At 37.6% G+C, this 27653-nt stretch overlaps 1 protein-coding gene across 12 annotated transcripts in view; it reads right to left on the bottom strand.

The window, feature by feature from the left end:
- Positions 1–27653, bottom strand: part of HERC1 (HECT and RLD domain containing E3 ubiquitin protein ligase family member 1) — a 118362-nt gene that overhangs the window by 30996 nt on the left and 59713 nt on the right. For 9 of the 12 annotated variants that reach the window (XM_062625760.1, XM_062625770.1, XM_062625779.1 and 6 more), the window contains 21 exons: positions 26672–26786; positions 26465–26585; positions 25832–26003; positions 23853–24159; positions 22334–22454; positions 22010–22061; positions 15706–15977; positions 15196–15411; positions 14989–15109; positions 13821–14058; positions 12608–12798; positions 11056–11211; positions 10718–10824; positions 10366–10476; positions 10108–10284; positions 8984–9223; positions 8694–8777; positions 7087–7607; positions 4232–5007; positions 2453–2651; positions 1376–1536 (listed from right to left, as the gene is read on the bottom strand). In XM_062625760.1, the coding sequence (XP_062481744.1) occupies positions 1376–1536; positions 2453–2651; positions 4232–5007; positions 7087–7607; positions 8694–8777; positions 8984–9223; positions 10108–10284; positions 10366–10476; positions 10718–10824; positions 11056–11211; positions 12608–12798; positions 13821–14058; positions 14989–15109; positions 15196–15411; positions 15706–15977; positions 22010–22061; positions 22334–22454; positions 23853–24159; positions 25832–26003; positions 26465–26585; positions 26672–26786 (4458 nt within the window). The remainder of the gene's footprint in view (positions 1–1375; positions 1537–2452; positions 2652–4231; positions 5008–7086; positions 7608–8693; positions 8778–8983; positions 9224–10107; positions 10285–10365; positions 10477–10717; positions 10825–11055; positions 11212–12607; positions 12799–13820; positions 14059–14988; positions 15110–15195; positions 15412–15705; positions 15978–22009; positions 22062–22333; positions 22455–23852; positions 24160–25831; positions 26004–26464; positions 26586–26671; positions 26787–27653) is intronic. The other 3 variants (XM_062625798.1, XM_062625831.1, XM_062625821.1) reach the window with 3 other exon arrangements.

The following is a 27653-nucleotide window of genomic DNA, read 5'->3' as shown; positions in this document are numbered from 1 at the left end:
CTAGATATGCTGATATATTAGCTCCAAATAAGGGAATAATGGTCTTAACAACTTTTTCTCTACTACTTTCTACAAACTATTTTCTGTAATGAAACCAGTGTTCATTCTTACTGACATACATTATTTAAGCTTCTGTTTAAACAAGTAGGATACTGATGATATTCAAAGAACTATTTATTTGAAGATATTTCTAAGAAGTTTATTACCATTTAAAACTGTATAAAATTATTTATTTTATTTATATCTAGGTAAATAAAATTATCCTTGACTGAACCATCAAGATTCCCAAATATTATGAGATCACTTTCTTTTTCAGGTACACAGAGAGACCTCAACCAAGCTGATGACATACCTGAAAAATCTCTTTGCAGATGATAGCTAAATTTCTGTGCAAAGAGACTATCAAAAGGTCAGTTACTGTCTCAAACCCACAGTTTACTTATCATGTACCTTAAAAGTGAGGTCTCATCAATGAAGGTATCGACAATGTACTAACAAATACTGCTGTAAAGACAGCGTCATGACTAAAAGAACCAACCAATAGCATGGATTAAGACCAATAATATAGACTGGTGTCAGTCAGGAATTCTAAAAAATGAGCTTTGTTTCTCAGCACTGACTATGAAATCTCATGAATCTAGTTTAACTCAAGTCTCTTCTGTTCATACAAACCACATACATGTGGGCTTGCACCTTTCTTTTTACTATTATATCCTTTGCATCACAATACTCATTTGTGCTCTTTAGAAACTCAAGACTGTAATGTAACAATTTTCTCAGCCTCCTGGCTATGCCAATCTGTATGTATACTGGAACAGAGCAAGTTTCTGTCTTGAGAAGTACAATGCAGGCAGTAATAAAATGTTAATGAACAGAAGCCTTCCATTACCTTCATACGATTTCGGACAGAAGCATGAGGAGCCCATAAAGGCTGGACAGCTCTTTTTATCTCATTAAACAAGATCAACTGGCAGGAGCTATACTGGTGTATGTATCATAAAATATACCAATTCTTGTTTCCCATGTGGTACATAATCTAACAAAAGCTAGAAAATTAGTGCACTGAGCAGTGGCACACAAGCAAGGAAACAAGCCCAAACCAGACTAACATTCTGAAGTAATTACCAGTTATAGCACCATTCTCATTTTATACATGTAATCCATTCCACAGCTTTTAAAAACTGATTTCATTTGCTTGATCAAGTCTGCAGATAGGCAAATCTACAGCTTTTTGTACCAAGATAGTAATCTAAAGGTTTCTGAAAATGCTTTGCGTGTTAGATCGCATTAAAAAGAAATCTTGCTGGCTTTCAATGTCTTAAAACACTACACTGAACTTCTGTGAGGTTACTACCTGTAGTAACTACAAGTTTACCTGTACGATTGGCAGGCCTTGCAGACTGGGAATCAGGAGAAGTCAGACTTTGTCTCCTTCCGACTTCATCTGAAGGAGATGTTGGTAAAGATGATATTGGAGGAGTCTGAGCACGTCGTGCTGGAAGTACAGTTGTAGTAGGATAACTGGAGAACATTTGCCTTTAAAAAAGAACAATATACATTTATATTACAAAGAGCTACGATGTAAAAGGTCTGACACAAGAAATGTATCAAATAAGAGTGCACCTGGTAAAGCATACTTTACAGCAACTGATTTTTGTAAGGATAAGACAGAAAGCATGCATTGAGATGGGCAGAAAACCCTGTCTAAACAGCTCGTTCCTACCCACATTTGTCTGGAAAGTTAAATTCTAAGCATGCACTTAAATGCATCCCTTATAGACCAAGAGCTGTCCTAGGAATGAAAGAGAATTAAACACTCTTCCCATTTCCCCACTTTGCTCAGAACTCACCTTGAGTAATACATCAGGTGATTATTTTACTTTCACTGTCCTGGTAATAAGATATTGTTCTGACTTTTGTCAAATTTTATCTGCAAAACCTCTAAGAACAGAGGTCAGATACATCAACAGAATTAATAAACTTAGGACAGGACTCTATTCAGTGTAAAGCAGATTTCTTTCTACATCACAAACAGCCTCTGCAGATTAATGAGGTTTATCTTCCATTTCAGTATGTGAAGGTAGGAGGAAACAAGGTCTTAGCCTGCAGGATGTTAACTACAAACTAAGATCTACTTCAATTTGAGAATTAACAACTTTATCATTTAGACTATCCCAAGAAACCATGAGAACTGAAGGACAACGTAAAGAATTTTCTCCTTTCTTGAAGAATTCAGATGTTATACACAGTTTATGTTAACAGCTTATCAGCTTTTTATTTCTAGTAATACATGTGCTACAAGGCAAAGTACCAAATTAAACCCTGTCCTCTGCAGAGGCAGTTCTTGAAAGGCAATACAAATGTTAACATTTTCAAAAGACACCTATATAAACCACACAACTGGTTCCCCATACCCACAGTATCATACATACTACAAATAAAGATATCTTACCTAAGAAGACTGAGAGGCATAACACCAGGTGATTCTGAAGCTGGAACTGTTTCAGTATCAGTTACTGGAGTAGTAGCAGTGGTAGTATCCTCCAGAGAGCTGCTCATGAAAGATGTCGTGCTCGAAGCAGAAGGGCTGGTTGTAACTGGTGTTTGGGCTTGCTGAGACTGATCACCTTCTTCTACCTGTTGATCCACTTCTGCAACAGAGAAAAGGACATTACAGGATCAGTAATATCATTGTGTAGAGCAAAACAGTAGATGTGGCTAAACTTTTATTTAAAATCCCCCCCAGAGCAAGGGGGAATTTTAAAAATGCACACCACACAAATACTGCAGCCAATAGGTCATGGACTTCTGCAGAGAAATCAGTCTGTCAGCTCTTGCTCTTGTCCTACAAGGCAAACAGTAAACAAGGCTTTCCAGATGATAACAATCAAAAGAAGTGTGACTAGCAAGTCGAAGGAAGTGATCCTGCCCCTCTGCTCTCATGAGATCCCACTTGGGAGTACTGTGTGTGCAGTTCTGGTGTCCTCAACATAAGAAGGACATGGAGCAACAAGTCCATAGGAGGCCATGAGGATAATCAGGGGGTGGAGAACCCCCTGTATGAAGATAGGCTGAGAAAGTTGGGGCTGTTCAGCCTGGAGAAGGCTGCATGGAGACCTCGGAGCAGCTTCCAGTATCTGAAGGGGCCTACGAGGATGCTGGAGAGGGACTCTTCACCAGCGACTGCAGTGATAGGACAAGGGATAATGGTTTTAAACTTACAACAGGGGAAGTTCAGGTTAGATAGAAGGAAGAAGTTCTCTGCTGTGAGGTTGGTGAGGTGCTGGCACAGGTTGGCCAGAGAAGTAGTAAATGCTCCATCACTGGCAGTGTTCAGTGCTAGGTTGCACAGAGCCTTGAGTGACATGGTCTATGGTGAGGCACCAGGGGGTTGGAACTATATGATCTTAAGGTCCTTTACAACCCAACCCATTCTATGATTCTATGCCAGATCTTATGATATTTAGATTTATGATTGTAACAGCTAGGATTAATGTCTTAGGCAAAAGCAAAGGAAATTTCAGATATGGAAACAGAGTTGATTAACTATAAAGCTGTTTTGAATTCAGCTAAGTAACTCATTTTTTAAGGTAGGGTTGGGTTTTTTTTTTGGCTGGTTTGTAAGTGCTTAAGACAGTAAAGAATCAGATACCACAGTATCTTTACTATTTTAGATATTTTTTTCTTTGTCTAAACTGATTAAAATGGCTTCCCTGAGGATGCAGGCTGTAATACACAAATTTTTAAGAAGAAAAGGAATTACACACATTTTCTCTTTAGCTTCTATTAGTATGTTGCCAAATATCTCAGGAAAAAACAAAACCAACCAAACCAACCCCAACCCCACAACAGACAAATATCTCAGAAAAAATACCCAAGGGAAAAAAACCCCAAACCAAACCACCTTCCACAAACATCCACCCCCCAGCCCCCCAGAGAAAACCCAAACAAACCTACAATTGATACGAGAGCTTTTTCTTAGAAACACAGGTTACTTACACCCTGACCCTGCTCAGCATCATCTGTTACTGTGACTGCATACAATCACAGTTAACATAATCACATCACACGCAAATCCTTCTGACAACTATATACAGCAGTGCTCCTTTTTAAAAATTATTAAATGCAAATAAGAAACTCTTGTATTTCTGTTATTTGTATTATCATTACTATTAATTTTAATAGAAATAAAAATAATTAAGCATATACCCCCAAAATTTTTAAAACATACCTTGTTTGAGTCTGCCACCAAACTGATCCTCCAGCAGCCCATGAACCACTAACTTGTAGATCATAGCTTGTGCTCGTTCTAGATCTGCCAGTCCTAGAGCCCTCTTTATTGGAGAGCGCATGACTGCACGTTTCACCATGTGGCGCATGAGGAACTGCAGGGCAGCACGCATCTCAACATCCTCATGAACAACCGGAGAACTTGCACAGTCAGAGTTGTGACCATTTTCTGCCAGGACTTTTGGTATTAACAATAGTTCAGCATATTTACTACAACTAAGAAGAACGCTAAGTGACTTCATGGCACCAAGATAAAGATAAGATAGCTGCACTGCTCTGATTTCCGACTGCACAATATCATGATTTCTTGGAGTATGTTCGTGATTCTTTTTTCTTCCCTCAGCAGGTTGGTGTTGGGATTCCATACCTAGAGTTGATGGTTCTAAGGAAAAAGAAGCAATTTCATTTTCCGACTTAGAGCTCGTAGCACTATGTCCTTTGTTATCATCAGCACTTTGTCCTAATCGTGCATCTGATCCAGTATCACCCTCTGTTTTCTGGTCCATTTCCCCTTTATCTTCCGATTCATGCCTGTGTTTTTTCTCATGCCTCTTGGTGCTCTGCTTTCCTGTATCTTCATGAATACCAGTCAGGTAAGTAAGATCCAGCAACACCGTAGCTGTCAGCCCACGAAATCTTGCAACATCAAAAGGCAGCGGTTCACAGGGCTCCAGATTATACAATGGAGTATCACTAGGCGACCAAAAAGTTGGGAAGCTTTAATAAAGATCAGAATGACACAGGAAAAAGCAAGTGAGGGAGAGACAGGAGGAAAGTACAGGAAATAATGTAGGCAAAGTAAGATGTAAAATATATTTAGTAAAATAAACAAACCACTTCTAAAAATTAAACGGAAACAGGGGAAAAGGAGGTTATGATCAGAAAAACAGGGAGATATGGTATCAGAGTAAAGGCAAGAACAGATGCGCAGGGTTTCAACAGCAAGCATTAAACCCCAGAAGCACCACAGAAGCTATCAATGCTGTGCTGACAGAGGCTTCTGTAATTATTTACAAACAAGTAACAGCCTCTTACTATGAAAAACCACCCTGAGCCAAATTTTATCATCATACCTGAGCTGAATTTGTGAACAGGTATAAAAGCTTAGAAAGAAAACACTCCAAAACTTTTTTCACATTTAGGAAAAGCTTTGATTTGACTCCATATTCCTGTTTAAACTATTCATCACAAGGAGCACACTACTGATAGCTTCTGATAATTTCGTCTCTGGTTATGCCAGGGCAGATTACATGGAGACGACAGTGACTTCTTGAAAACAGGTCAGAAAACCCAAGAGACAAACATAATACATGTTGTCCATCTATACTCAGTGATATTTTGTTAACATTTAGGACTGTTACACTTGACTAATTTTCACTACACGTAGGATAAAAATTCAACAGCCTAAACTTCCACATATCTTGTATTTTCCACACATCTACCACATAAAGGACTTCTAAATCTTCCTTTTATTATCCCAAAATGTTTTCCCCTCTCATGTAAACTTCTACCTAAAATGAAAGCAAGCTTGATCCATGTTTTGATTAAGAAGGCACGTTCTGAACTTAATTCAATGCATTGCCAAGAGCCTGCCTATGTTCAAGTGCTTCAATCACCTAATATTCCAAATTATTTGAAGACGCTTACTTTAAGGCTATACTGTCACATGGGCATACATGAACATTTGTATCTGGAGCTAAATTCAACAATCAACTGCACTTCATACACTGTTAAAGTGATGACAGCCTTTGCAGAAAGACAAACTAGGCATCATGCAACAGTTCTGAGAGGTGAACTGACCTCAGTTGTGTCAGAATATAATTGTAACTGGTGGCAAAAAAAATGATTATTGCTCAATTTCTCCAGAAGATGACACTTCAACTATAGCCAGAAGGATCTTAAGAAAATTACTGAATCAAATCTGTTCCACATAAACCAGGCAATTCCTGTGAGAGCACCAGGGAGCCCAGAGAAGTCACTAGCTTCATTTCAGTTTCCCTCCCAGGGCCTTCCCTTTGAAGGCACATCTGCAAGATCGGTGGAAAAAGGAGTATCTCCTTCCAGCCTCCTCCCCAGTTTTCACCATCATCTGCAGAACAACCTCAGTGTTAACACCTAATACAGGGGCACTCTTTCAGCTCTCTAAGGCAGGTCACAGAATGAAGAAGCACTACTTTGAAGCTGCATTGATTTGAATACCATCATCCAATCCACCATAAAGAATAGAATCCTCCCGTTTTCTGACTTTAACCACCCCACAAGCCCCACAGAACAATTTCCAGTTCCCTAAGAAGGGAATGACAACGCAGTAGACTTCAGTTTTCAACTCTGATAAATCAAATCAGGGCTCTCTTTACAATCATGTTTGCCATTTGCACTAACCCCCAGTAAAAAATCCGTTATTCAGAGACATAATCAAGAAGCTGTAGTAAATTAAGACAGGAATAATGTTTTAGTTAGCCAATACATACCGATTCTAAACCAAGCAATCCTCATTTCAAATCTAGGAAAACTGGCAAGTCTGGTCACATGCCAACTCTGAAATCTAGAGGCCAAAACTAAGAAGTCTAATGATGCTTTAATCAGTGCAAACCTATCAACTTAATTTTTTATACACAAGACATTTTATTACTAAATACTATAAAAGCTTAAATATTATATTTGTTTTAAAAGCTAAATTTTGCAGTCTAAGCTTGAAATAAATGATCAGCATGACTCTAGTGTAAAATGTTACTTCTGAAGATTTTGAAGCACAGAACACCACTAGACTGTGAAAAGTGTAGGAAATGAACATACCTGATAGTAATCTCTGCTTCATCCCACTGGACCTTGGCAGATGTACTGCCTTCCTTCACTACTCCAAGCAAGGTGGCATGACGTCCAGTTTGCTTGTGTACACATCGACCTCCAACTCTAAGACCAGCATCAACTCCACCAATTACTGCTAGAACAGGCCACACTTCCACACAGAGCATCTTTAGCTGCAGTTCTGAAAGGTCAGCCAGACCATGCCTACTGTGTTTGCTTTTCTCCTCCTCTTTATTTTCCTTCTCCTCTCTCGCCTCACTCTCTTCTCGACTTTGAATTGAGCGACTCTTCTTCAGCTTTTGGCCTGCTTCTTTAAGACATGTTTTGATTTTATTCAGTCTTTCCATCATTTTTTTATTGATGCAGTGTGTCCAACGGTCTGTGCGATGAAGGATACGAATGAGTTGGATAGTGGCTTCTGCCAGCACTGCAGCAACAGGACTACAGATGGGGTCACCAGGCAGCAAATCTCTAGGTGTTCCACGCATCTGCATATCACAGATCTTCACCTACATGTTTAAGGAGAACAGTTTTAAAAGTTATCTTCACAATGTTCCTGGAGAAGCTCATTTTATTTAAATACAGGAGTCTCCTACTGAAGAGAAAAAATTACTATCACTGCCTTTTTTTGCTTGGGATCCCTAGGAAATCCACCTCAACACTGATCAAAACCTGCACCCCTTCAAACTCAAGGATGCTGAAATTACAACAGTTCATGGTTTCTCATTTAATACTACCGGGAATCCCTAATACTGCATTCTCACTGGGAATGCAATACTGTGTGCAGAATACTGTCTGTAAATCAATTGTAACTAAAATACATTTTAAATTTACCGTAGATTGCACAAGAGAGGAATTTATGAGAAGTCTAGGTAGGGTGCAAGTAAGACAGTGCACATCATAAACCAAAATGAATAATCAGTGATGCTCTTGCCACTCGCTAGCTACCGTCCCTACCCTGCAAAAACCCCAACATCCATAAACCTGACACCCAGAAGAACAGATGGAAAAGGATAAACTTATGACCTCTTATTAAGTGCTAACCCCAGTAAGGCAGCTAAGCCCCACAGAGCAGCTTGATCACCCCCCTCAGCAGGATGAAGAGAATCAGAAGGGCAAAAGTGAGAAAACCCATGGGTTGAGGTCAGGAAGTTTCATAAATAAAAGAAAACAAGACAAAAATAAAACAAAACAAAGAAAAACAAGTGCTGCAAAATGCAATCCCTTACCACCAGGTAATGCCCAGACAGTCCCTGAGCAAGAGAAACCCCTGGGAAATTTCCCAGCAGTTTTACTGCTGTGCGTGATTTTATATTGTATGGAATATTCCTTTGGTCTGTTTAAGTGAGATGATCGCCTGCACTCCTTCCCAGCCTCCTGGCCACCCCAACCTGCCTGCTAGGAGGGACATGGTGAGAAACTGAGAAAGCCTTGATGCTATGCAAGCACTGCTCAGTAACAGCTAAACCACTGTGAATTATCAACACAGCTTTGGTCATAAACCCAAAACCTTGCATCATATGGGCTGTTATGAAGAATACTGACCCAATCCTAGCACAAACCAGTACACCTATGCAGATGAACATTTAAGTTACCTTCTCTCCTGGATTACTGCTGTAGAACATAACACAAGGGTATAACTCTGCTGCATCCACATCTTCAAAAGCTAGTTTTGGCTCCTAGTTAAAAAACAAAACCAAAAAATCCCTTAAATTTCAAACACCTTAACAAGCAAATACATGAAACGTGACAAAGTTATACTTGTATTGTAGTCTGTAAGTACTGAAACTGTCACTTAACTATCACACTTCACTTTATATAAAATATCCATGCCAAATTACTGTTCAAAAAAAAAAAAACAAACAAAACATTTTATGTTAAATACCTCTCCATTTTTACCAAAGGAAATAGTTCTTGCTTCCATATCTAATACGCATGTGATGAAATCTCCTTGGGTAAAGCTCGACAGAGTCAAAGTTTGTTCGCCATTGTGATAAAGGTTACCACTATAGGCTCTATACAGCCACATATCTGAGGTAGTGCGATGGTTAAAATCATGTACTGGCCAGCGAGAAACTCCTACACATGTTCCTTCATTGCCTCGATTCTCCTTCACAATGTAGAACTACCAGGCAAAACAAAACAAGTGGGGAAAAAAGTCAAGAACAGATGTTTTTATACAACAGAGCAATAAAAATTTACTGTACACAGATTTATGTACACTACTTCTACTCAGAAGCTTCTAAATAAGTAAAAACTAATAAGCTAAAATTATGCTCTAAAATGACATCTTGGTGTTTAAGGTCAGTCATTTAAACACAAATTACCAGTAATCAAGTAAATGCATAAACAAATTGGGTTCTTATCTGGACTCAAAACATACACACTCAGAAGTTGAGTTACAAGTGCTAAAAGTCATATTCCAGAAACAAATAAGCTGTACTCCTCACATTAACAGTGAGTGATATACACAGATTCAAGTTAAAACAGAAGTAAAAATGTTATGCTCAAAGATGGTACTAACAAGGACTACAACAGTATACATATCTATATTCTTGAAAAAAATCATTCCAGAAGAAGAATTAACAGGCAGGCTGATGTGTCTTTTTACAAGAAAACAAACTGTTTTGTGAAGTTTTCTGGACAAAAAAGTCAAAATCTACGTATTTCAGTGGATAACTTTTGCAAGAGAATGCACATTTGTGCTGACTGTGGATCTTAGGGACAAGCAACACTACCTCTACAAATGGACAAAGCACTTTCACAGTACAATCTGTGTACTGAAATACCCGAATGCTCTAAAGCAGCCACAAACTCTTCACTTTGGGTTAAAAATCGGAATCCTAGAATGATTCAGGCTGGAAAAGACCCTTAAATCATTTAATCCAACCAGAAACCTAACACTGCCAAAATGTCATTTACTCAAGAATGCTGCCATAAGGGAAAAAAAACAGGCAGCTTTTGTTTATAAATCACAGTGTATTTCCAAAATAAAAGTATGCAACCTACCTTCCACTGATAACACCCGGAAGTAACTCCAGTGGATGCTAAACCATATCCTTTACCTCCACTTCCATGAGTTAGAACCTGCCCATTTTCCACTATGCAGCACTGAGCTTTCTCAGGGTCAAATGACACTTCTTGTATGGGAAGATTCTCATCTTCATCTTCTGACTCCCCTTGCTTCTACCAGAAACAGAACAAAATATCTGTGGTAAATGTAACTCGGTTACATTTAGTCAAGAGACAAGGTAAAAGCATCGTTACCTGTAGCTTTATTTCTTGTTCTTTCTCCTTTATTTGAATTGCATGTTTAGCTTGAGCTATTGGAGTCTCCCACATGCAGTCAGACAGAAGTGAGAACAACCTTTCAACAACCTGGTATATTAGAATACAATTCAGATCATTTCAAATCCAAGACAAGGACAACAAAAACAATTACATTGTTTTACTTTGCTTTCTAGGTATAAATTTCAAAAGATTCAGTGCTCTTAGATACGTAAATATCCACACTGAGCCTCACTTTATCTGAATTCTGAGCAAACCTATGAAACACTCAGAAGTTTACAGAGACTTTTTGAAGAAATAGGTGCAAAAGCTTATAACAAAATATAAAGACCTGAGCCATTTGATCATCTTCAACACCAGATTCACAAGCAGGTAATACAGCTTCTAATACATGAAGTGCAAGAAGTCTAGTCCTCAAATTGCCAACCAATGGAACTCCTAAAGATGGAACAAGATGTTAATAATCTGAAAGTGACTTCTGCATCAGGCACACACTTATGATGCCAGCGGCATGCCACCAGTGCACAAGCCTCTCAAGTGTAACCTGCATACATCTACTGAAGTTGGTCTTAGTTACTCACTGTGTAACGTGTTCTAACAGGACTTATATTTAGGAACTGCACTACAGAAATGCAAGCAACCATTAAGCACACTTTAGAAAGATCATACCTGAGGAACACTTCTGAGAAGCAATGTTAAGAAGTACTTCTGTCCACTTTGGAGATGCCATTTTTGACTGAATTGCTTTTGAAGACACAACTCTACGTAGGAAAACAAGAAAGTCTCCCAAATGTAATTCTGCTGCATGTTGCTTTCGGAGGGCAGCTGGGAAGTTAAATTAAAAGTTTTAATTTACAATCTTATTATGACAACCTTAGAAGCAGTCCTTGTTACTGGCAACAAACTGTTCTCTAAGTAAAAATACAATGATCAGTTATGACAGGATGGCTGGCTGTTAAAACTTGTTTAGATGACAGGAGCCCTCCAAGCTGCTCTTTCACTTCTGCTCCTCAGCAAGACAGGAGAGAGTAAGACTAAAAGCTCATGGGTAAAAATAAGGGCCAGAAGATTACTGATCAGTTATCAACATGGGCAAAACAGACTCCACTTAGAAAATAAATTAATCTTCCCATGAAAAATAGAGTAGGAAAAAATTAAAACACCTTCTCACACAGCTGCTGTGTGGCACTTCATACACTTTACTAGGTGTGTTACCACAGAGGCACCACCAGTGTCAACAACTGGCTCAGATTTGGGCAGAAGCAGGTCCGCTTTGCAGATGGCTGAAGCTCCAAACATGAGGGCAAGCTCATGATTTCTTCTTGCAGAAGCCACCCCTGCAGCTCCCTCCCACTACCCAAATCTTGCCACATAAATCTAACACACACAATTATTTATACATGTCCCTCTAATATAAAATGTAACCACTGGTCTCTAAGTGTGTTTTTGCTTTATGGGGATTTCTGATACTAAACACTATACCACCTCACACCCCTGATTCATATTTCAAGGCAGTTTTAACCAGGAAATGCTTGCAGAAAGACCTTAGATTCTAACTTCTAATTAATTATCTTATGAATTCATCAGCCATTGGATTATTTATAAGGTAAGACAATCATAAGCGCTATCAAAAACGTATGTACACCTAAAAACCAAGCTACAACTAAAAATTTCTTCAAACATGTATTTCCACAGAAACTCAAAATGCTCATTAAGGGACCAAATTATATGAAGATATTAAGATTTCAGAAAACCTTTTGTTAGATTAAGATGACAGGGTAGGGTTAACCTTTTGCTATCCACTAAGACCACAAAAACTGCATAATACAAAGCAAATACAACCAATGCCTTAACTAATCTATATTTATTTGCAGTTTGAAATTTAGATAATTCCTATGAACTCATTTATGGAAAGCACCACTACCAATGACTCATTTTTCAAGGAAACCTGTATTCTCCTCCTAACTGCAAACCAGATGAAGTAATTCTTATTCTCAGCCTGTTCCTAACTGTAAATTACTTAATGCGTTGTGTCTATGTAAATCTGAACTGAGCAAGAAGTTATTTGATGAATTGACTTAACCTAGCTCACAGAGTTAAGAATGACCCAACAATAGTCAAAATACAGTAAAGTGGGTGAGGGCCTCAGCCTTCTGTGGTTTCTTTCATTATTATTTTCTAGTATTTCAAAATTTTAACAGCAATGATGCCAGATAATTACCTCTGAAGTCCCTCTTCTCGTTTTCCCCACTGGAATCTGCCTTTTTTGATTCTCCATCTTCCTCACCTTCCTCTTCTCCAAAGGAAGCCATAAGCATCACACCAGCTTGTGATAACAAGTTCTTCAGCTGACTGCATAATAAATCCAGCAAAGACTGGACCACTTTCGGGCTCAGTTTGTCAGCATAGGTTCTATACACACCCACAAAAAACAGAAAGGTAAAATGAAGAGTATTTCAGAGCTGACCCAAGGAACAAGAACATAAATACAAAACTGCAAATGCAGAGCCAGTGACAACTGGGTCTACCACAGCACTAACTCTAATTCATTCTATTGCAGCAGGCTACTTTCACTCATCCTCCACCATATGCTTGGCACGTTATTCTTATTTGAACCCTGGTTTTAAGACACTTTAAAACTGTCTAATCTTCAGAATCAAGGGACACATTTCCAGTACATCCTAGGGGAAAAAACAGTTTACTCAGTTAACCATGATCCCATTGCAGCTTCCAGAGATGGGGTTAGGGTTTGTGGGTTTAGGTTGGTTTGGTTTTTTTTTGTGTATGTTACTAGGGGTTTTTTACAGAACAGATTTAGCAGGTAAACACAATGTGTTGTATGAACACTGAAATGAAGATGCACATACAGGATACCAAATAATACCCTTCTTCCAAGTAGAAATTACTTTCTCTACTGTTTTTTTCTTTACTAAGTTAAACTAAATACTTAATTGTTGACAGGAATTTGAATGTTGTTCTGTGGTCTGGCAGATGCCAGTATTCCTCAGAAGAATATTGTATATTCTGAAAAGAGGCACAATGTACTGCTCTAAAGAACTCCCACCACCCCATCAGCATTGCTTTTACACAAATGACTTTTATATGGCAACGTAAAGAATCATCGTATCAACTCACTAGATACAGATACAGAGCAAAACGAGCAAAATGGGGAATACGAGAATACAGCGTTTATAGTCCATAAGGTTCCAACTATTTTGGTCCAAAACTCCTCACTTTTTAAAAGTATTTATCAGTTTTATGTGCACCTTTCTTACAAAGAATGTGACTACTCTTTTCTTCCCCCACTTCACCTATATACCTCTGAACATTTATTGCCCTAAAAAAAGCTCACACAAAAGAAAAGTTATTTTTAAAGGACACTGAAAAACTGAACAATGAAGTTTTCCAAATGAAAGGAAGCATCTGACACTTACCCCGTGGTGATAGCGAGGATCTGAAGCAGTCTTGTACTGGCTACTTTCAAAGCTGTGCTGAGCTGAGAAATGCCAGTTTTGGGCAGCAGCTGCAGTGGTTGCCCTAGCATGGTGTCTGTGCCACACAACTGTGATAGCACATTCAGCAGACCAGTGGAAATGGCCAAGGAGACATCAACAGGCTGATAGTGGACGCTTAGAGCGAAGACTGTTACCAATAGAAGACGCTGCTGTGCTTCTAAGATTAAAATAAAGTTGTCTTAATTAATAAGCTGTTTAGAGTAATACCAGGACAGAGCAACAGCAGATTATTTTTTAATAAAATTTAATGAAATAAATTATCAAGGAAAAGGCTAGCATTCTTTGTCCGTCACTGTAAGGTAGTCTTTCTGATGTACCCTTGTAGCTCCCCTTAAGTCAATGCAACCTCTATGTCAAGGCTGTCCAAGGAAGAATATGATGTAGAACTGGTTTGTGATGTAAATGTTCTGAGGGTATATCTCAAACCAGAATCTTCTCTCTAGGATAATAATAACTGGGTGAAATGCTTCATTTTTCACTTCTACTTAAAGCGTATTCTCATGAAATTTCTTAGTGAAACAACAAAAAAAATTCAGATAAGAATGCCCATAAGGCTCTACCAACAATTAGAGAACTCTCTTCTGTACAGAAGCTCTCAGCCAGTACATGTACAAAGGCACAAAGAGGGGCAGAGTTCCAGTTACCCCTTAAGGACAGAAAAGCACACCACAATATTTGGGTACAGAAGGACAGGGAAAAGAGCTTTCGAAACAGACAAAATGCCCTGCTCTTTGGTTTTGGATTTAAAGAAAGTTTACTTGAGGGAAAAAAGACTGGAGAGTTGATCTCCTCAGAAAACTGCTTATCCCTGAAAAACCTAAAAATCACTTGGAAGCACCGAAGACACAGGTGACTATAGAAGACTGAGGTACATGGAACAGAAAGGCTGACAACACTTAAAAGTCTTAAAATAAAAAGGCCTAACACTTGAAGAAAATTACAACAGAGCAAAGTTCAAAAGCTTCTCTCTCCCAGGAAAAGTTGTCAGTCAGACACATCAGTGAGTTCTGGGCACTAATATCAAAGTCTGCTTTGTTAAACTCTTGTACTGTATATTAAATACTTTGCAAAACTGGTTTTTACTTACCTATGTGATGCTTATTAGCTTGCAGAGCTCTTTCTAACGTAGCAGATAACTGCTGGTAAATTTTGTGCACAGCCACCTGGATTTCAATTTGAATACTTCTTTTGGCTGCTCTGATACCATCCTGGCTCAAACAAAGAAATCAGAATAAGAATTGATACATTATAATCACACAGTTATTGAAATAGCAGAAATTACTGAAGTACTTACCTGGTAGTGATGCAATCTTACACTCTCTCCTCTGGCGCCTGCATGTCCTACAGTGCCCAAACCAAAGCAGCCAGCAAGAAACTGTAGTCTAACAGAAGTAAGCAATGAAGAAGACTGAAATCCTGGTACTTGACGACTTCCCATTAAAGGCACGCTGCCTTTTTCTTCCATCCCTGACAGAAGCACTAAAATTTGATGAAGTGCCTCCAGACGAAGCTAAAAATAAAGGCAGGCAAAAGACAGTATTAAGTAAATAGCAAATATCCTTAGAAATTAGATCATCTCCAGCTGTAAGGGAGAATGAATTGAGGCAGCTGTTTTCTCATTGACTTATTTTTTTTAGTTTCATTTCAGAGTTTATTTACATTAAGTTCCCAGTTCCAGTTAAGATATTTTAACTAAAAAGAGAGAGCATCCTTAAATATACAGAATTTGGACTATGATTTTAAAGAAGCCATAAAATGAGCATAATCTATGAAGAATAAGAAAAGATGTTAAACTGAAACTTACCTCAGCCCTCAACTGCTGCTGCTCCATTGCAATTACTGATGCTTGTGGACTGGTGGACATACTTTCCTCTGGTTCCTTAAATCCTGGCGAATTTCCCACATCGCCACTTACAAAGCTGACAACATTTTCAATCAAAGTATGTACTCCAAGGGATCTTGAGAGATCAAAATCGGACTCGACAAATGAGTAGGAGGATGTGTATAACCAGTCTCTGCTGTGTTTTAGTCGAACCCATGAGTCACTTAAAGGTTCCACTTGACTGTGTATTGCTCCTAAAGATACATGTAATGAAGGCTCATAAATTCCAAATCACCAGGTAACACATTTTGACAGCAGACTGAACTGCTACAGGTGGGAAATGAATATTCATATTAATTATACCATGCATTAAGCAACTCAGAGCAAACCACTTGATTTAAATTTACAGCAATTTCCCTGCAGGAAAGGCTGTATTTAATTATGTTAAGCAGTATTGCAATGCGCTGCCAAGTGAGAAAACAAAAAGATAAAAGCCACTCAAACTGCTCAGCTTAAAGCTAGAACATTGAATAAAAATGCTTTGCAGCTAAATGACAAAAGAGTAAAGAAAAAAAAAAGATTTGCTACAACAGAAACTGTGCACTTGGGCTATTTATTTTAAAGTCTAACCGTAAACCAAGAGGATGCTTTGGTTTTAATCAAGCCACTATAGATTCAATGGTTTTGAAAAAGTATGTTATTCTGGATGAAGTATTTACATAATTCATGGTGGCAAAAGGGAACAGAGAATTTTTATTTTAAGCTAACAGAGAACATTTACTTTATTACTCAAGATAAGTAGATGCATATATCATTAATACCACCTGCAGCATGTATTAGATCTATAGCTGTCATCTGGCAATTTCACAGGTCTATTTCCAAGTATTATTACATCTACGTGTCATTATGCTACCTGAAATGTTACCATCACTAATAAATATACTGCTTCAAATGAGCATCAGTCATCAATCTGCAGCACTGGAACTTACTTATCACCATGTATTTGATCTCATTTCCAGAAGAGTTTTGCTACAACTCTCTCCCTGGCACAAACGAGCGCAATGCTACTAAAGTCATACCTTCACCAGCAGTTAAATGTACGTATCAACACGGGAGTTGGTATTTTATTACTTTTGTAAATGCTGTTAGCTGATTTGAAGCTATGCAAGGCATTGCATGAGGGCAGACCCTGCTCAAGAGAACCTTCCAGCTGCACAGACAGGTAATTCTACAGACCTATGTGGAAACCTATTGCATGTTTAAATTCACTCTGAAATTTAGTCAGAATTATCTTTAAATAAGCTACATAAAATTTTTAAATATTCATCTCTCTTGTGCACAAGCCAATTGGAGAATTACAACCTCTTCACCATACTTGTACAAATCGACATTTACACCTCAGCTTTTAACACCTGTCTGCAGGGCATCGACCTCAAACATTATTTATCATCTCTGTTTCCAGGAAAAAGTCACTCAACTTCAGAAGAATTTATCTGCTGAAAGCTTGCTTTCATCACTGAGGTTGAGTTCCAGTGGTACTAGCTTCAGGACCAACTTTAAACACTGCCTACCTGCAGCAGCCCTGTAAGCAGCTGCGCATGGGAACAAGGATAGGCAGACACATCAGGTTTTGAACTTAGGACAACACTCCTTGCAACCATTCCTCACCATTCCTTTCCTAAGGTAAAGGCAAAATGGTAATATTCTGCCAACCAACCTGCAGGTCACAATTTGCACTTTCACCCAACTTACAAATTCAGAATACAGTGAAAGTTTGCTTTTCCTTTGTAAATTAGGTAGTTAATCTCCACAGCCAAAACAACTGTCAAGTGCGTGAACTATGAAAATCTGTTCACATCCCATTTCCTTTCCTGTAAATCATATTTGTGTGCATTTGTATGGTATTCCTCACACTGGTTACTAAAAGGATTGCAATGGCTTCAGAAAACCATCACAGTACTTAGGTCATGTTAGGATTTTGACAGAAATACACACACACAGGTTTATTCTGGATAATGCAACAATTAAGATTAAACACTACTTTTCAAAGTGTGGTCTCATTTCCTAATTTCCGCTGGTTTATGCAGCACAGCAATATATTACCTGGTTTACTGAGAACACCCTGCACTGTGGTGTTTTACTATGAAAGAATTTCAAGAAGTACTGTTACTCAATTTTACAGTTTATACATGGTGACAATACTAAAAACAAAGGTAAAGACAGATACCACCTTACCCTAATTTTAATATTAATTCTGATGTTTGCTCTAAAGCTATTAAAAACTATGTTATAGACTAAAGTAGGAGGTGAGAAACATAAGGTAAATAGGACAGAGTAGAATAAGCGGGTGGTAAAATACCCATTTTAATGTAAATGGAGTTTCCTGGCATATGCATGGTGAACAGAGCCCAAAGGAAGGACAAATGAAGCCTCAAATTACCTATAGGAAGCATAGCTAAATCACTACCAAGTCCATAAAATGTTGCCTATGTAGCAACAACTATTTCAAAAGCCTCCTTAAGCCCTACAGTCTTTCAATAGCAGGAGAGTTTAAAGCATCTCAGTTACGGAACATCGGAAGAAAATTTAGTTTTGACAGTCAAATCTTATAAGTAAAAAAACCCACAACATATGAAATAAAAACCTATTTTTTTCATGTTTGAAAAAAAGATGAGATCTCAGCTAACCATTTCAATATGAAATGCAAGATTGTAAGTACAATTTAAAATTGTTTCAAATTAGCAGGAAAGTCCAACAATTCTGAAATATGCAAACCAAGAGAAGTTATAACTAAATGTATAGCGTTTAAAAACAAACACATCAGAAATCAAAGGAGTAAACTTCAGAATTAAAAACAATTAAGAATTAAGGCACACAAATCTGAAAGGATTTTTTTCCTTGAAGATGTTAAATATCAATAGAAGAATCAGAAGTATGATTGTATATTAAAGTTTAGCATGATTCTGTATAATATCAATTACACAGAACTGATTGCAGCTTAGCACTTCCATAAGCCTCTAAAATCACATGAACAGTTGCACATAAGAATAAACTCGAAGCTTACAGTGAAAAAACAGAAAAGAAAGGAAAACAAGTGTACTTGTCCTTATAAGCCCGCTTGTAACAATGAGTTTTCTAAATGAATGTGGCACAGCTGCAACGCACACTTGAGAAAACATAAAATATGTAGGGAAGCTATAGAGACAAAAATATAAACATGCCATCAGTTACTTGCTTGAAGCTCTTCTTTTTTCTGGGGCTCAACTGGCCAAAAAGGAGTAAATACACTACACCACACAAGAATCAGAAGACAAAAGCAGACATTTGAAACAGAAGGCAACATAGTCATAAAATCTCTTTTTCAGAATGACTTAGACTTAAAAGATCAGACTCATCTCAATCCATACAACCATATCAAGCAGCAAAGTTCTGGGGAAAAAATATTAACTCTTGAATTAGTACAGCCGAGGTAACAGACTTCCAAATTCTCCACCTTTTTTTCAGAAAAGAAAAAAACATATTTGTATATATCCCTCTTACCACAGTCCTATGCATCCACCAAGACATGTCTATGTCCCTTACTCAAACACTATCTTTCAATTTCAAAATGCAGAACGCATTTTATTACAGGTACACAAAATGATTCCAATTTAATTTGGATTTCATTCAAGTTGCTGCTTTTTTCAGAGTTGCACAGTTGTGTTAGTGAAGTACTACAGTACACACAAGCACGATGAAATTCACTGATTTAACTTTAATGACACACCAAGACAGGAGAACTCTGTAACTATGCTTATGGCTGCACTGCTAAATACACATTTTTTACTGTTAAGTCTCTAATGCAGTGTACAGTAGCCTGCAGGTACCGTACAGGACAGATACAACATTTTGAGGCACACTCTCTAGATTTGCAAATTTGAAGAAGATTAATCTAAGCAACAAAAAATACCCCCAAATGGCTTAGATATGAGGGGAAAATAACAATGTGCTCATCACCCCTTATGGCAAAAGTTTGCCAATTCATGAATAACTAAATAACAGCAAGGAACAAGTTACTCAAAGGATCCTCAAGTTGAAGTAGGAATACCGGAGTCATACTTTTGACCAGATACAATAAAAAAAGGAAAATGCAATTAATGAATGGACTGAGTGGTTAAGATGTTAATCGAGTAAAAAGATAAAGCTTTCCTTCCATGCTCATCTGCAAGACCACAGGAACAGCTTATAGTAATACTAGTCTTTCTACTGCTAGTTTTCTATATTGCCATTTATGAATAGGAAAAATGTCCATACCATAAAAATTAGACTATAACCACTAGTGAGATTCATTTATTAAGGAAATGTGATCTGAATTTTGAATAATGAATTGCTGCATTCAACAAACAAATTCTAAAAGAAGCCAATCCATTGCAGAGGGAACCTCTTGCCTGTTACAAAGGAACCACTCACCAATACCCTATACACACTATACTATTTTGACAAATCTGCAAGGATCAAATACTCTGCGAAGAGTTCAGCTGAGGACAAATTAACCCTACAGAACCTCAGGATAGCTTCAGAAGATAACTAGGATTCACAAAATGACACATTTCACAACAAATCAAAGACCTTAAATAGCACCAAGCTGAACAGCTCATCCACTTGATAACACAGATCTTTATAGATCTTTTCCCGACCTTGACGTAAGTATCAGGAATGCTTACCTATAAAAGCTTTCACTGGCTGAGTCTGGTACAAAGTGTCAGCCAAAACTTTCCGATATATCACATGGCACAAGTAGAATAGTTTGCATTATTATACGCTAACTTGCAGTTGCCAAAACCAGACCAAAAAAAATCTGCAAGTACTATGGGGACACCAAATAAGACCCCTAGTACCAGAAAACAGGTATCTGTACATGTCTCAGTGTTCAGTTTGCAAATGAGCTACACGAGTTTCTTTACAGGACAACTTCATTTACTTGTTTCTCCTCAGTGTTACACATCTAGTGCAGAATCTTTCTATGTACTATGAAGCTTCTATGGGTTAGTTGGTTGATAAAGTCTGTTCTTGCATTATTCTTGATTTCCTGGAGCCCGTGACCAAAACAACCTTAAAATTCTAACCAACAGCTCTGTAAGATATATCATATCTTTGATCTAACACACGATGATTTCCTGGATTACTTTTAGTATATAGAGGAAAACACAGATAGCTCTGTGTCAGATTAATATCAAAGCTAAAAATGGTGGCTTCAAAGAATACACTGCAGACCAGAGTGCTGACAGAGGCTATCCCATCTTGTAACGCTGTGAACGCCAACACACATCCTGCTGTTAGAGAACGAACAGCTCTAGTATATTTCTTTACTTGTGCATGGACAAGGAATTTCTTTCCACATCATTAATAAATTGAAGTGTAATGGGTGCTGCCACTGATGGTTTGCTTTATAATTCCAAAAGACTTTAGAAAAAAGAAAGCAGCTTCTCAGTACTCTGCTTAAGGATGAAGGCTATTAAACTAGAACTCTTAGGTGACCTAACAGTATCAAGGCTTCTTGCAATTACAGCATACCACAACTCAACCTAATGCCTCTTACCAAGATTTTTACAGATACAATAGATACAAGTCATGATTCTAGCAAAGACTCTGCATCATCCAGCATGAAGTGACACTTTCCAGTCTCTGTGTGAACAAACATTCTTTGCCCCCTACACTGCCTTCTGTGAAGAAGTTCACTGAGATGCCCCATAATGCAGCAAAACAGAAAGCAGTACAAAAGCTAAAAATCTGATTTGTATTGCAGCAATGGAAGAAGCACTTGCTTGGTTCTGTGGATGTACTGCTGCTGAAGGGATGCAAAAACAGAAGAAGTGTTCACTGGATATGAGTTTTCTATGTTCAAGTACGTTTTACGCTAAAAGTGTTCATTGTTAATACAAGGGTAGAGTGTTCCACTTGAACTTCCCTGGCAATTTGTCCTTCCTGAAGTCATGTAAGTGGAAACAGAATGAAAAGTTCCACATTCTTCACTTAACTTCACCTCACAGAAATCCTCACTTGCTTCAAAAGAGCACTGGAATTCCAGAAACTAGAATAAATAGTTACAACCTAGGAAATATATAACCAAAGCAACAGAATTTAGTACAAAAAGCAGTAGGTACTAGTTATATAAAATGTTCTTTTTAAACAGTTTTAACATCCTGATTGCCATTATTTACTGTATTTCACTGCAAACATATTTTACCTTAAAAAATACTAACATATTTATCAGGTCAATAATCACTAGGTAAACATTAGAACTTACCCCTCTTTCTGTGTGATGATGCCAAATCCAAATCAACATTTCGTCTTCCACTCTAGATTAAAAAATGAATAAAAGGCTTATTTCTTTAGGTGAACATACGTGGTGCACAGTATTTGAGCATTTAAAATGCATCCCTTGCCCATGAAAATGAGAAAGTTATCATTTCCACTGATTTTATTACCACTACTACTTTCTCTCAAAAACTGGTGTTATTAGAAGAGAAGCTAAAGTGCTTAAACAGAGAACTAAACAAATGTGTACGATGTACTTCCCATCTAAATGTTATATTGACAATCTCCAAGTACATAATGTTAGTTTACTTACCAGTGAATAACCTTCCTCATCTGATTCTGGCTGAGACAAATCAGATTCACTTCTTGACTTAATCAGTCTGTAGCTTGAGTTTGCATGGATTGAGCGACTTTCAGCAGTAAGACTTTCACTTCTGCTTTATGTACACACACATGCACACACACAGAGAAAGAGAATACCAGTATTAGGCAAAAGGGAGAGCTGACAGTCAAATTCAGCAGGTACCACAGTTTTATCTGGGAGCAGACTATCACAGAACATCACAAGACCACACCAAAGATGAGAAAAGTGGTCTGATGGCTTCAGTTATTATGCTTATAAAATGCATTAGTAAACTGTTATCTCTTAACATCCTTACAAGTCAACTGAACAAATGACAACCTCAAATGACTGATCATTCAAGTGCTTTGCTAAGTGCTACATACAGTATACAGAAATACTTCTGAGATGAGAGGGTAAGAAAACAGAGACAAAGTAAGCGGGTGAAAAAGCACTAAACTTGTTAAAAACCCACCCCTAAAACACATCCTAAAGTTGATATGCTGGAAATGAAAGCCACCCTGACAACAGAGACAACCACCCCTAAAACACATCCTAAAGTTGATATGCTGGAAATGAAAGCCACCCTGACAACAGAGACAACCACCCATGCTTTAGGGGTTAGATTTCCAAAAAGAAGCAAAAATAATACAAGTACTGAATATATACAATCTCCCTCTGAACTCCACCTTAGTATCTTGATTTAATGTATCAGAGCAGGGTTTCTGTACACTAGAATTTTAAGTAGACTCAGGAGTTAACTAGTAGCACCAGGTACACAATTCCTCTATTATATCCTAATACACAAAGACCTCTAGAATAAATGTTTAAATGGGTCCAGTTTAGAATAAAACTGTGTTATCAAGAGTATCTCTGGTTAAGAAAACTAAAATACATTATGTAGTACTTGTACTATTTAAATTATATACTTCTCCAATTCAATGAACTGTCTGGCTTGATTTTGTTATTTTCCTATACCTAACAACAGTGTCAATATCAATACACACCAATATGTTAGGAATATTCATTAAAATTATCACAAATGACATGTTTCATAACAGGCTTTGAAACTATTGCTTTTAAACATATCCTACAAATGTCTTTCAGACACTATTATATAGGGCATTGCTAAAGTTCAAGAAAATACAAATATGGAAATTAAAAATGCAAACACACAATCTTACAAAAAAATAAGGAATTGTTCCAGTTACCTCAGATTACCTGTATACCTGATGATCTGGACTTCAGTGCTAAAGCCCAGCTTCAAAAAGTCAATATGGTCCACACAGACTAAAACTCTTACTAAGATTTAGTTAATGTAGACAAAGTAAACTGAGCAAAATCGCTATTCTCAACAAAAGCACACCACTGCTCTAGGCAAAAAACTCCTTTAAAAATGTCTGAGAATCCTCAGAGGAAAACCAAGTTTATTTAACCAATGATAAAGGAAGCAGAGAAGAGTTAAGTATTCTAAGCATTCATGAAACCCCACCTTGTCATGAGTCCGATCCCCTCAGAAGCAGTAGAGGGAGGCTGCTGTAACTGTCCATCCTCCCTTCGTTTCTGGATCTCCTCAATAACAGGGCTCACTCCTAAGATTAACAAGGCACATCTGTGGATCACAGAGTTGCATGCAGCAGTATACACATCTTGACCTTCTGTCAGATCAGTGCTGATTCTCCGTTCCTGCTGAGACTGAGGGGGTGGATCATCAAGCCTAGTCCCTGTCCCAGTGTTCATTCTATCTCGATCCCGACTCCGAGCTACTTCACGGGCTGATAGGAAACATTGAAATATTTCTGTAACATGCAACACAAAAAGAAGGTCTTAACTTCTAGACATTAATTTTCTAGAAGCTATACAGAATGAAATATTCATCTACATCTTGGTCCCAAAACTGCCCCACTACAAAGAAAAATCAGTATTTTTCCAACAGCAAAAGAATACATTATTAATACAAAGAAGTCATGCAAACAGATTAAATGAAGCATTTACACAATGTTAAGTTTAAATGAAGAGGACAAAGCAGTTTGACAGAACACTAAATGCTCTTTCAGTGTCTTACTGCAACCCAACTCCTGTTCTGACAGCATCAAAGAGATTATTTCATATTTGCCTTTAAGCAGACATATATAAAGTAACCCTTTTGCACATGTGTATTCCAGACACCAGCATATCTCTAATTCAATACTGAAACAGGTTCAGGCTTTTATAAGCTTTGTTCAGTACAATGAATATCCCATCAAAATTCTTAGCCTTCACTTTGCTTAATTCTGCTGCTGTCTACGGTGTCAGATTCTTTTAAAGACGCTGTGTGACATTATTGTCCAAAGACCAAAAACTCTGACTTAATAATTTTAATTTGAAAGATTCAGATCCCCTTTGGAAGGGCAAAGGTAAACTTAAATATTTCCTGCTTATAAGTTAGAAGCAGCAAGGCATCAAGGACACAAACAGAACCCTGCATGACAGGATGAGCTTTCCCTTAGGACCTCCAGTAAAAGAGCCATTACCTTCCTACTTACGTGTGCATGGAAGACTACTGTCTGGATGTTTCTGGATACATTTCCTTTATTGTGCCCAGAAACCATATCCAAACATGATTTGAGAATACTGAACATTTGCCCAGGATAACTGCAGAGCAAGCACCAAAAGCATACTGCATCTACTGAACACGTGTGCAGCTTCTAAACCCTCACATACTACAGTAATTTTCAAACACTAACATGACTTCAGTCTCTGAGAACACCAGGGTAACAACAGGAAAAACAACTGTGTGTGGCTGGACGTTGCTTCACTAAAATTGGAAAACTTAAGGATTAAGTGTCCCACTGACTGATTACAAGCCCAAGTCAGTCTAACAGCAGTTTGCAAAGTTCACCTTTTTCAAGCTAGCTTCTGAATTTTTTCAGAAAACTCATGAGACAGCATTGCAAATAACATTACAAATACCAAATTTTCACTAGAACATCCACTGTTTCAATAGATTTAGGAAGAGATATTCAAAGATACGAGTGAATTCCAACTCAGCCCATTGTTACCAACAGTGCTTTTGTTTCCAAACTTCAGAAAGATATAAAACTTCAAAGCTTATTACATACAAGAACAACCCATACAAATAGCAAAAATTCTGTATCTGAATACTGATACAAGCTCAGGGATCTACTGAACAGACACTTCTAGAAAACAATATGACACTTACTAGTCTTGTAGACAGTGCTGGTGTATGGCAGATGCCCTGAGAATTGCCCATAAAGGCAGTCCACTTGCCTAGCATTCACAATCCCTTGTATCAAGAGACAACTCTCACCCAATAAAGGCACTACACCATTTTTTAAAGCCCAAATTCTCTGTTTATGCAGACAAATCTTTTATCATCTTTCAAATACTTTCTCTGTTTTATCTTGGAGAGGGAAGTATACTGTCCTTCCAAAGCAGATCACATTATTGGCACACGTGACTAGTACTTACTACCAGCTGTCATAACTTCATGTTCTCTTTCCTCCTCTTCATCTTCCTGTTCTGGGTGTCCTTCTTCTCTGTCACGTTCTGCCTGCTCCTCCATTTCTGCTTCCTCATCAATTGTACGAGTAAAAGGATGCTCTTGAGTATCAACATCAGCAGATTCTTGGTTATCTAGCATCTTGATTAAAGAAAATAAAGTGAAATTAATTCTCACCAATATAAAAGATTAATATACAAGAAAGGACAGTCATTTAATAATGACTATTTAATGACTTTTATCCTATCAAAAATATAGCTTTGATACTGTGTGAAATAAACAACAAAGCTGTTTACATTCAAGGCTTTAAATACAGAAATAGCAAAATTTAATTTTTTTAGTAACTGTTACTCAGATTAACTGAAGAAAAATGCCTCTTTGTAATGCTTACTAAGCTCTGTTGTCAAACCTTGACACTTCAGCATCAAAGCCTTTAGCAACCATAAGCTGCTGTTTCAGAAGCAGACTAGTAGCATCCTAGTGCCTTTCATTTCAGTTGAAAACTCCCACAGGTGAGGCAACATATATGAAACTACCATCATATAGTATTTTCTTCATATGCAGTAAAGCCTGAAGAACTGAAGAGAGATTTACAGTCTTACCCATCTGTCTCTTGAGGATGATCTGGTCTGAATAAGTTCCATGTTCTTGCAGGCAAGCAAGCGACTCCGAACTTTATACACACAGCGGTATACTTCTGCCAAGGCTTTGCCAGGCTGGTACCTACAAAAGAGACACCCAAACAGTAAAACGTCATGTAACCCTTCTTTTAAAGACGGAACTTTTAAACGCAGCTGTAAATTACTTGCCTGCTCTCACCACAAGCTTGACTAAGTAGACTTGTATGTTTCAGGAGAGCTGCAAGAACAAATCTAGACACCGTATCGAGAAGCGATTCATTACTTAAAGTTGCAGTATCCCAATCTGAAAATAGAAAGTAATCCATCAAAACTGACTACCCTTTCCAACAACCAAATATATTTTTAATCATAAAAAAAAATGACGAAATCTTCATCCACTTAAATCTTTATATTTAGAAGTAGTTTTAATGCTTAAGAAATATGTTTAGCATCAGTAACTCATAAATATGCTGCTTCGGACAAAGGCGTTTTCGTCTTCTCAAGATACTTCACTCAGACTCAGCCAAGAGCATGCACACAAACTGACACCAGACACAGAGCTGAACTCGCTTTCAAACTCTCTTGCAATTTCTCTTTCAAGCAAGGACATACAATTGGAGCTTTTTACTAAGAAACTGATTTACCTGGAACTTGTTTAGAAACACACCATATTTGAGACTTTCTGCTCTTTTACACATGATTAAAACCACATTCAGGAATTATTTTGCAGGTTCACTTAAGATAAAAAGGCCCTACCTCTGGCAGGAGAGCCAACCATTAACACAAGCACAAGCTTAAGCACAAGCTTCACTGTTAATATTAACAAGAAACATTTTCAGGTCTCAAAATTAAGGTTTGTCCAGTGTTTTCAGAAACTTTTTCACTTCAAAATATTTTCCCCCCATTTAAAAAAGAAAATACAAAAAAAAAAAACATTGTTTTACTATAAAATAAGTAAACTGCCAAGCAAACCTCCACAAGGCATCATCATTTTTCATGGTGAAAAACCCCAGTATTACTGTCCCACCTCCATAAAATATATTTGTAACAATTTGTTCTCAGTCAAATGTTATCCATGAATCCTTGAAAACTGCTTTAAAAATCAGAAAAACTTACCTGGCCGCATAGAGTTTAGTCTAAAATACAAGTTCCACTACTTTGCATTCGATGC

Source organism: Pezoporus occidentalis, unplaced genomic scaffold (assembly GCF_034315485.1).
Source record: "Pezoporus occidentalis ecotype Australia unplaced genomic scaffold, CSIRO_AGI_Poc_V1 ctg11, whole genome shotgun sequence".
NCBI classification, from domain to species: domain Eukaryota; kingdom Metazoa; phylum Chordata; class Aves; order Psittaciformes; family Psittacidae; genus Pezoporus; species Pezoporus occidentalis.
This window is presented reverse-complemented; position numbering and strand designations above follow the sequence as displayed.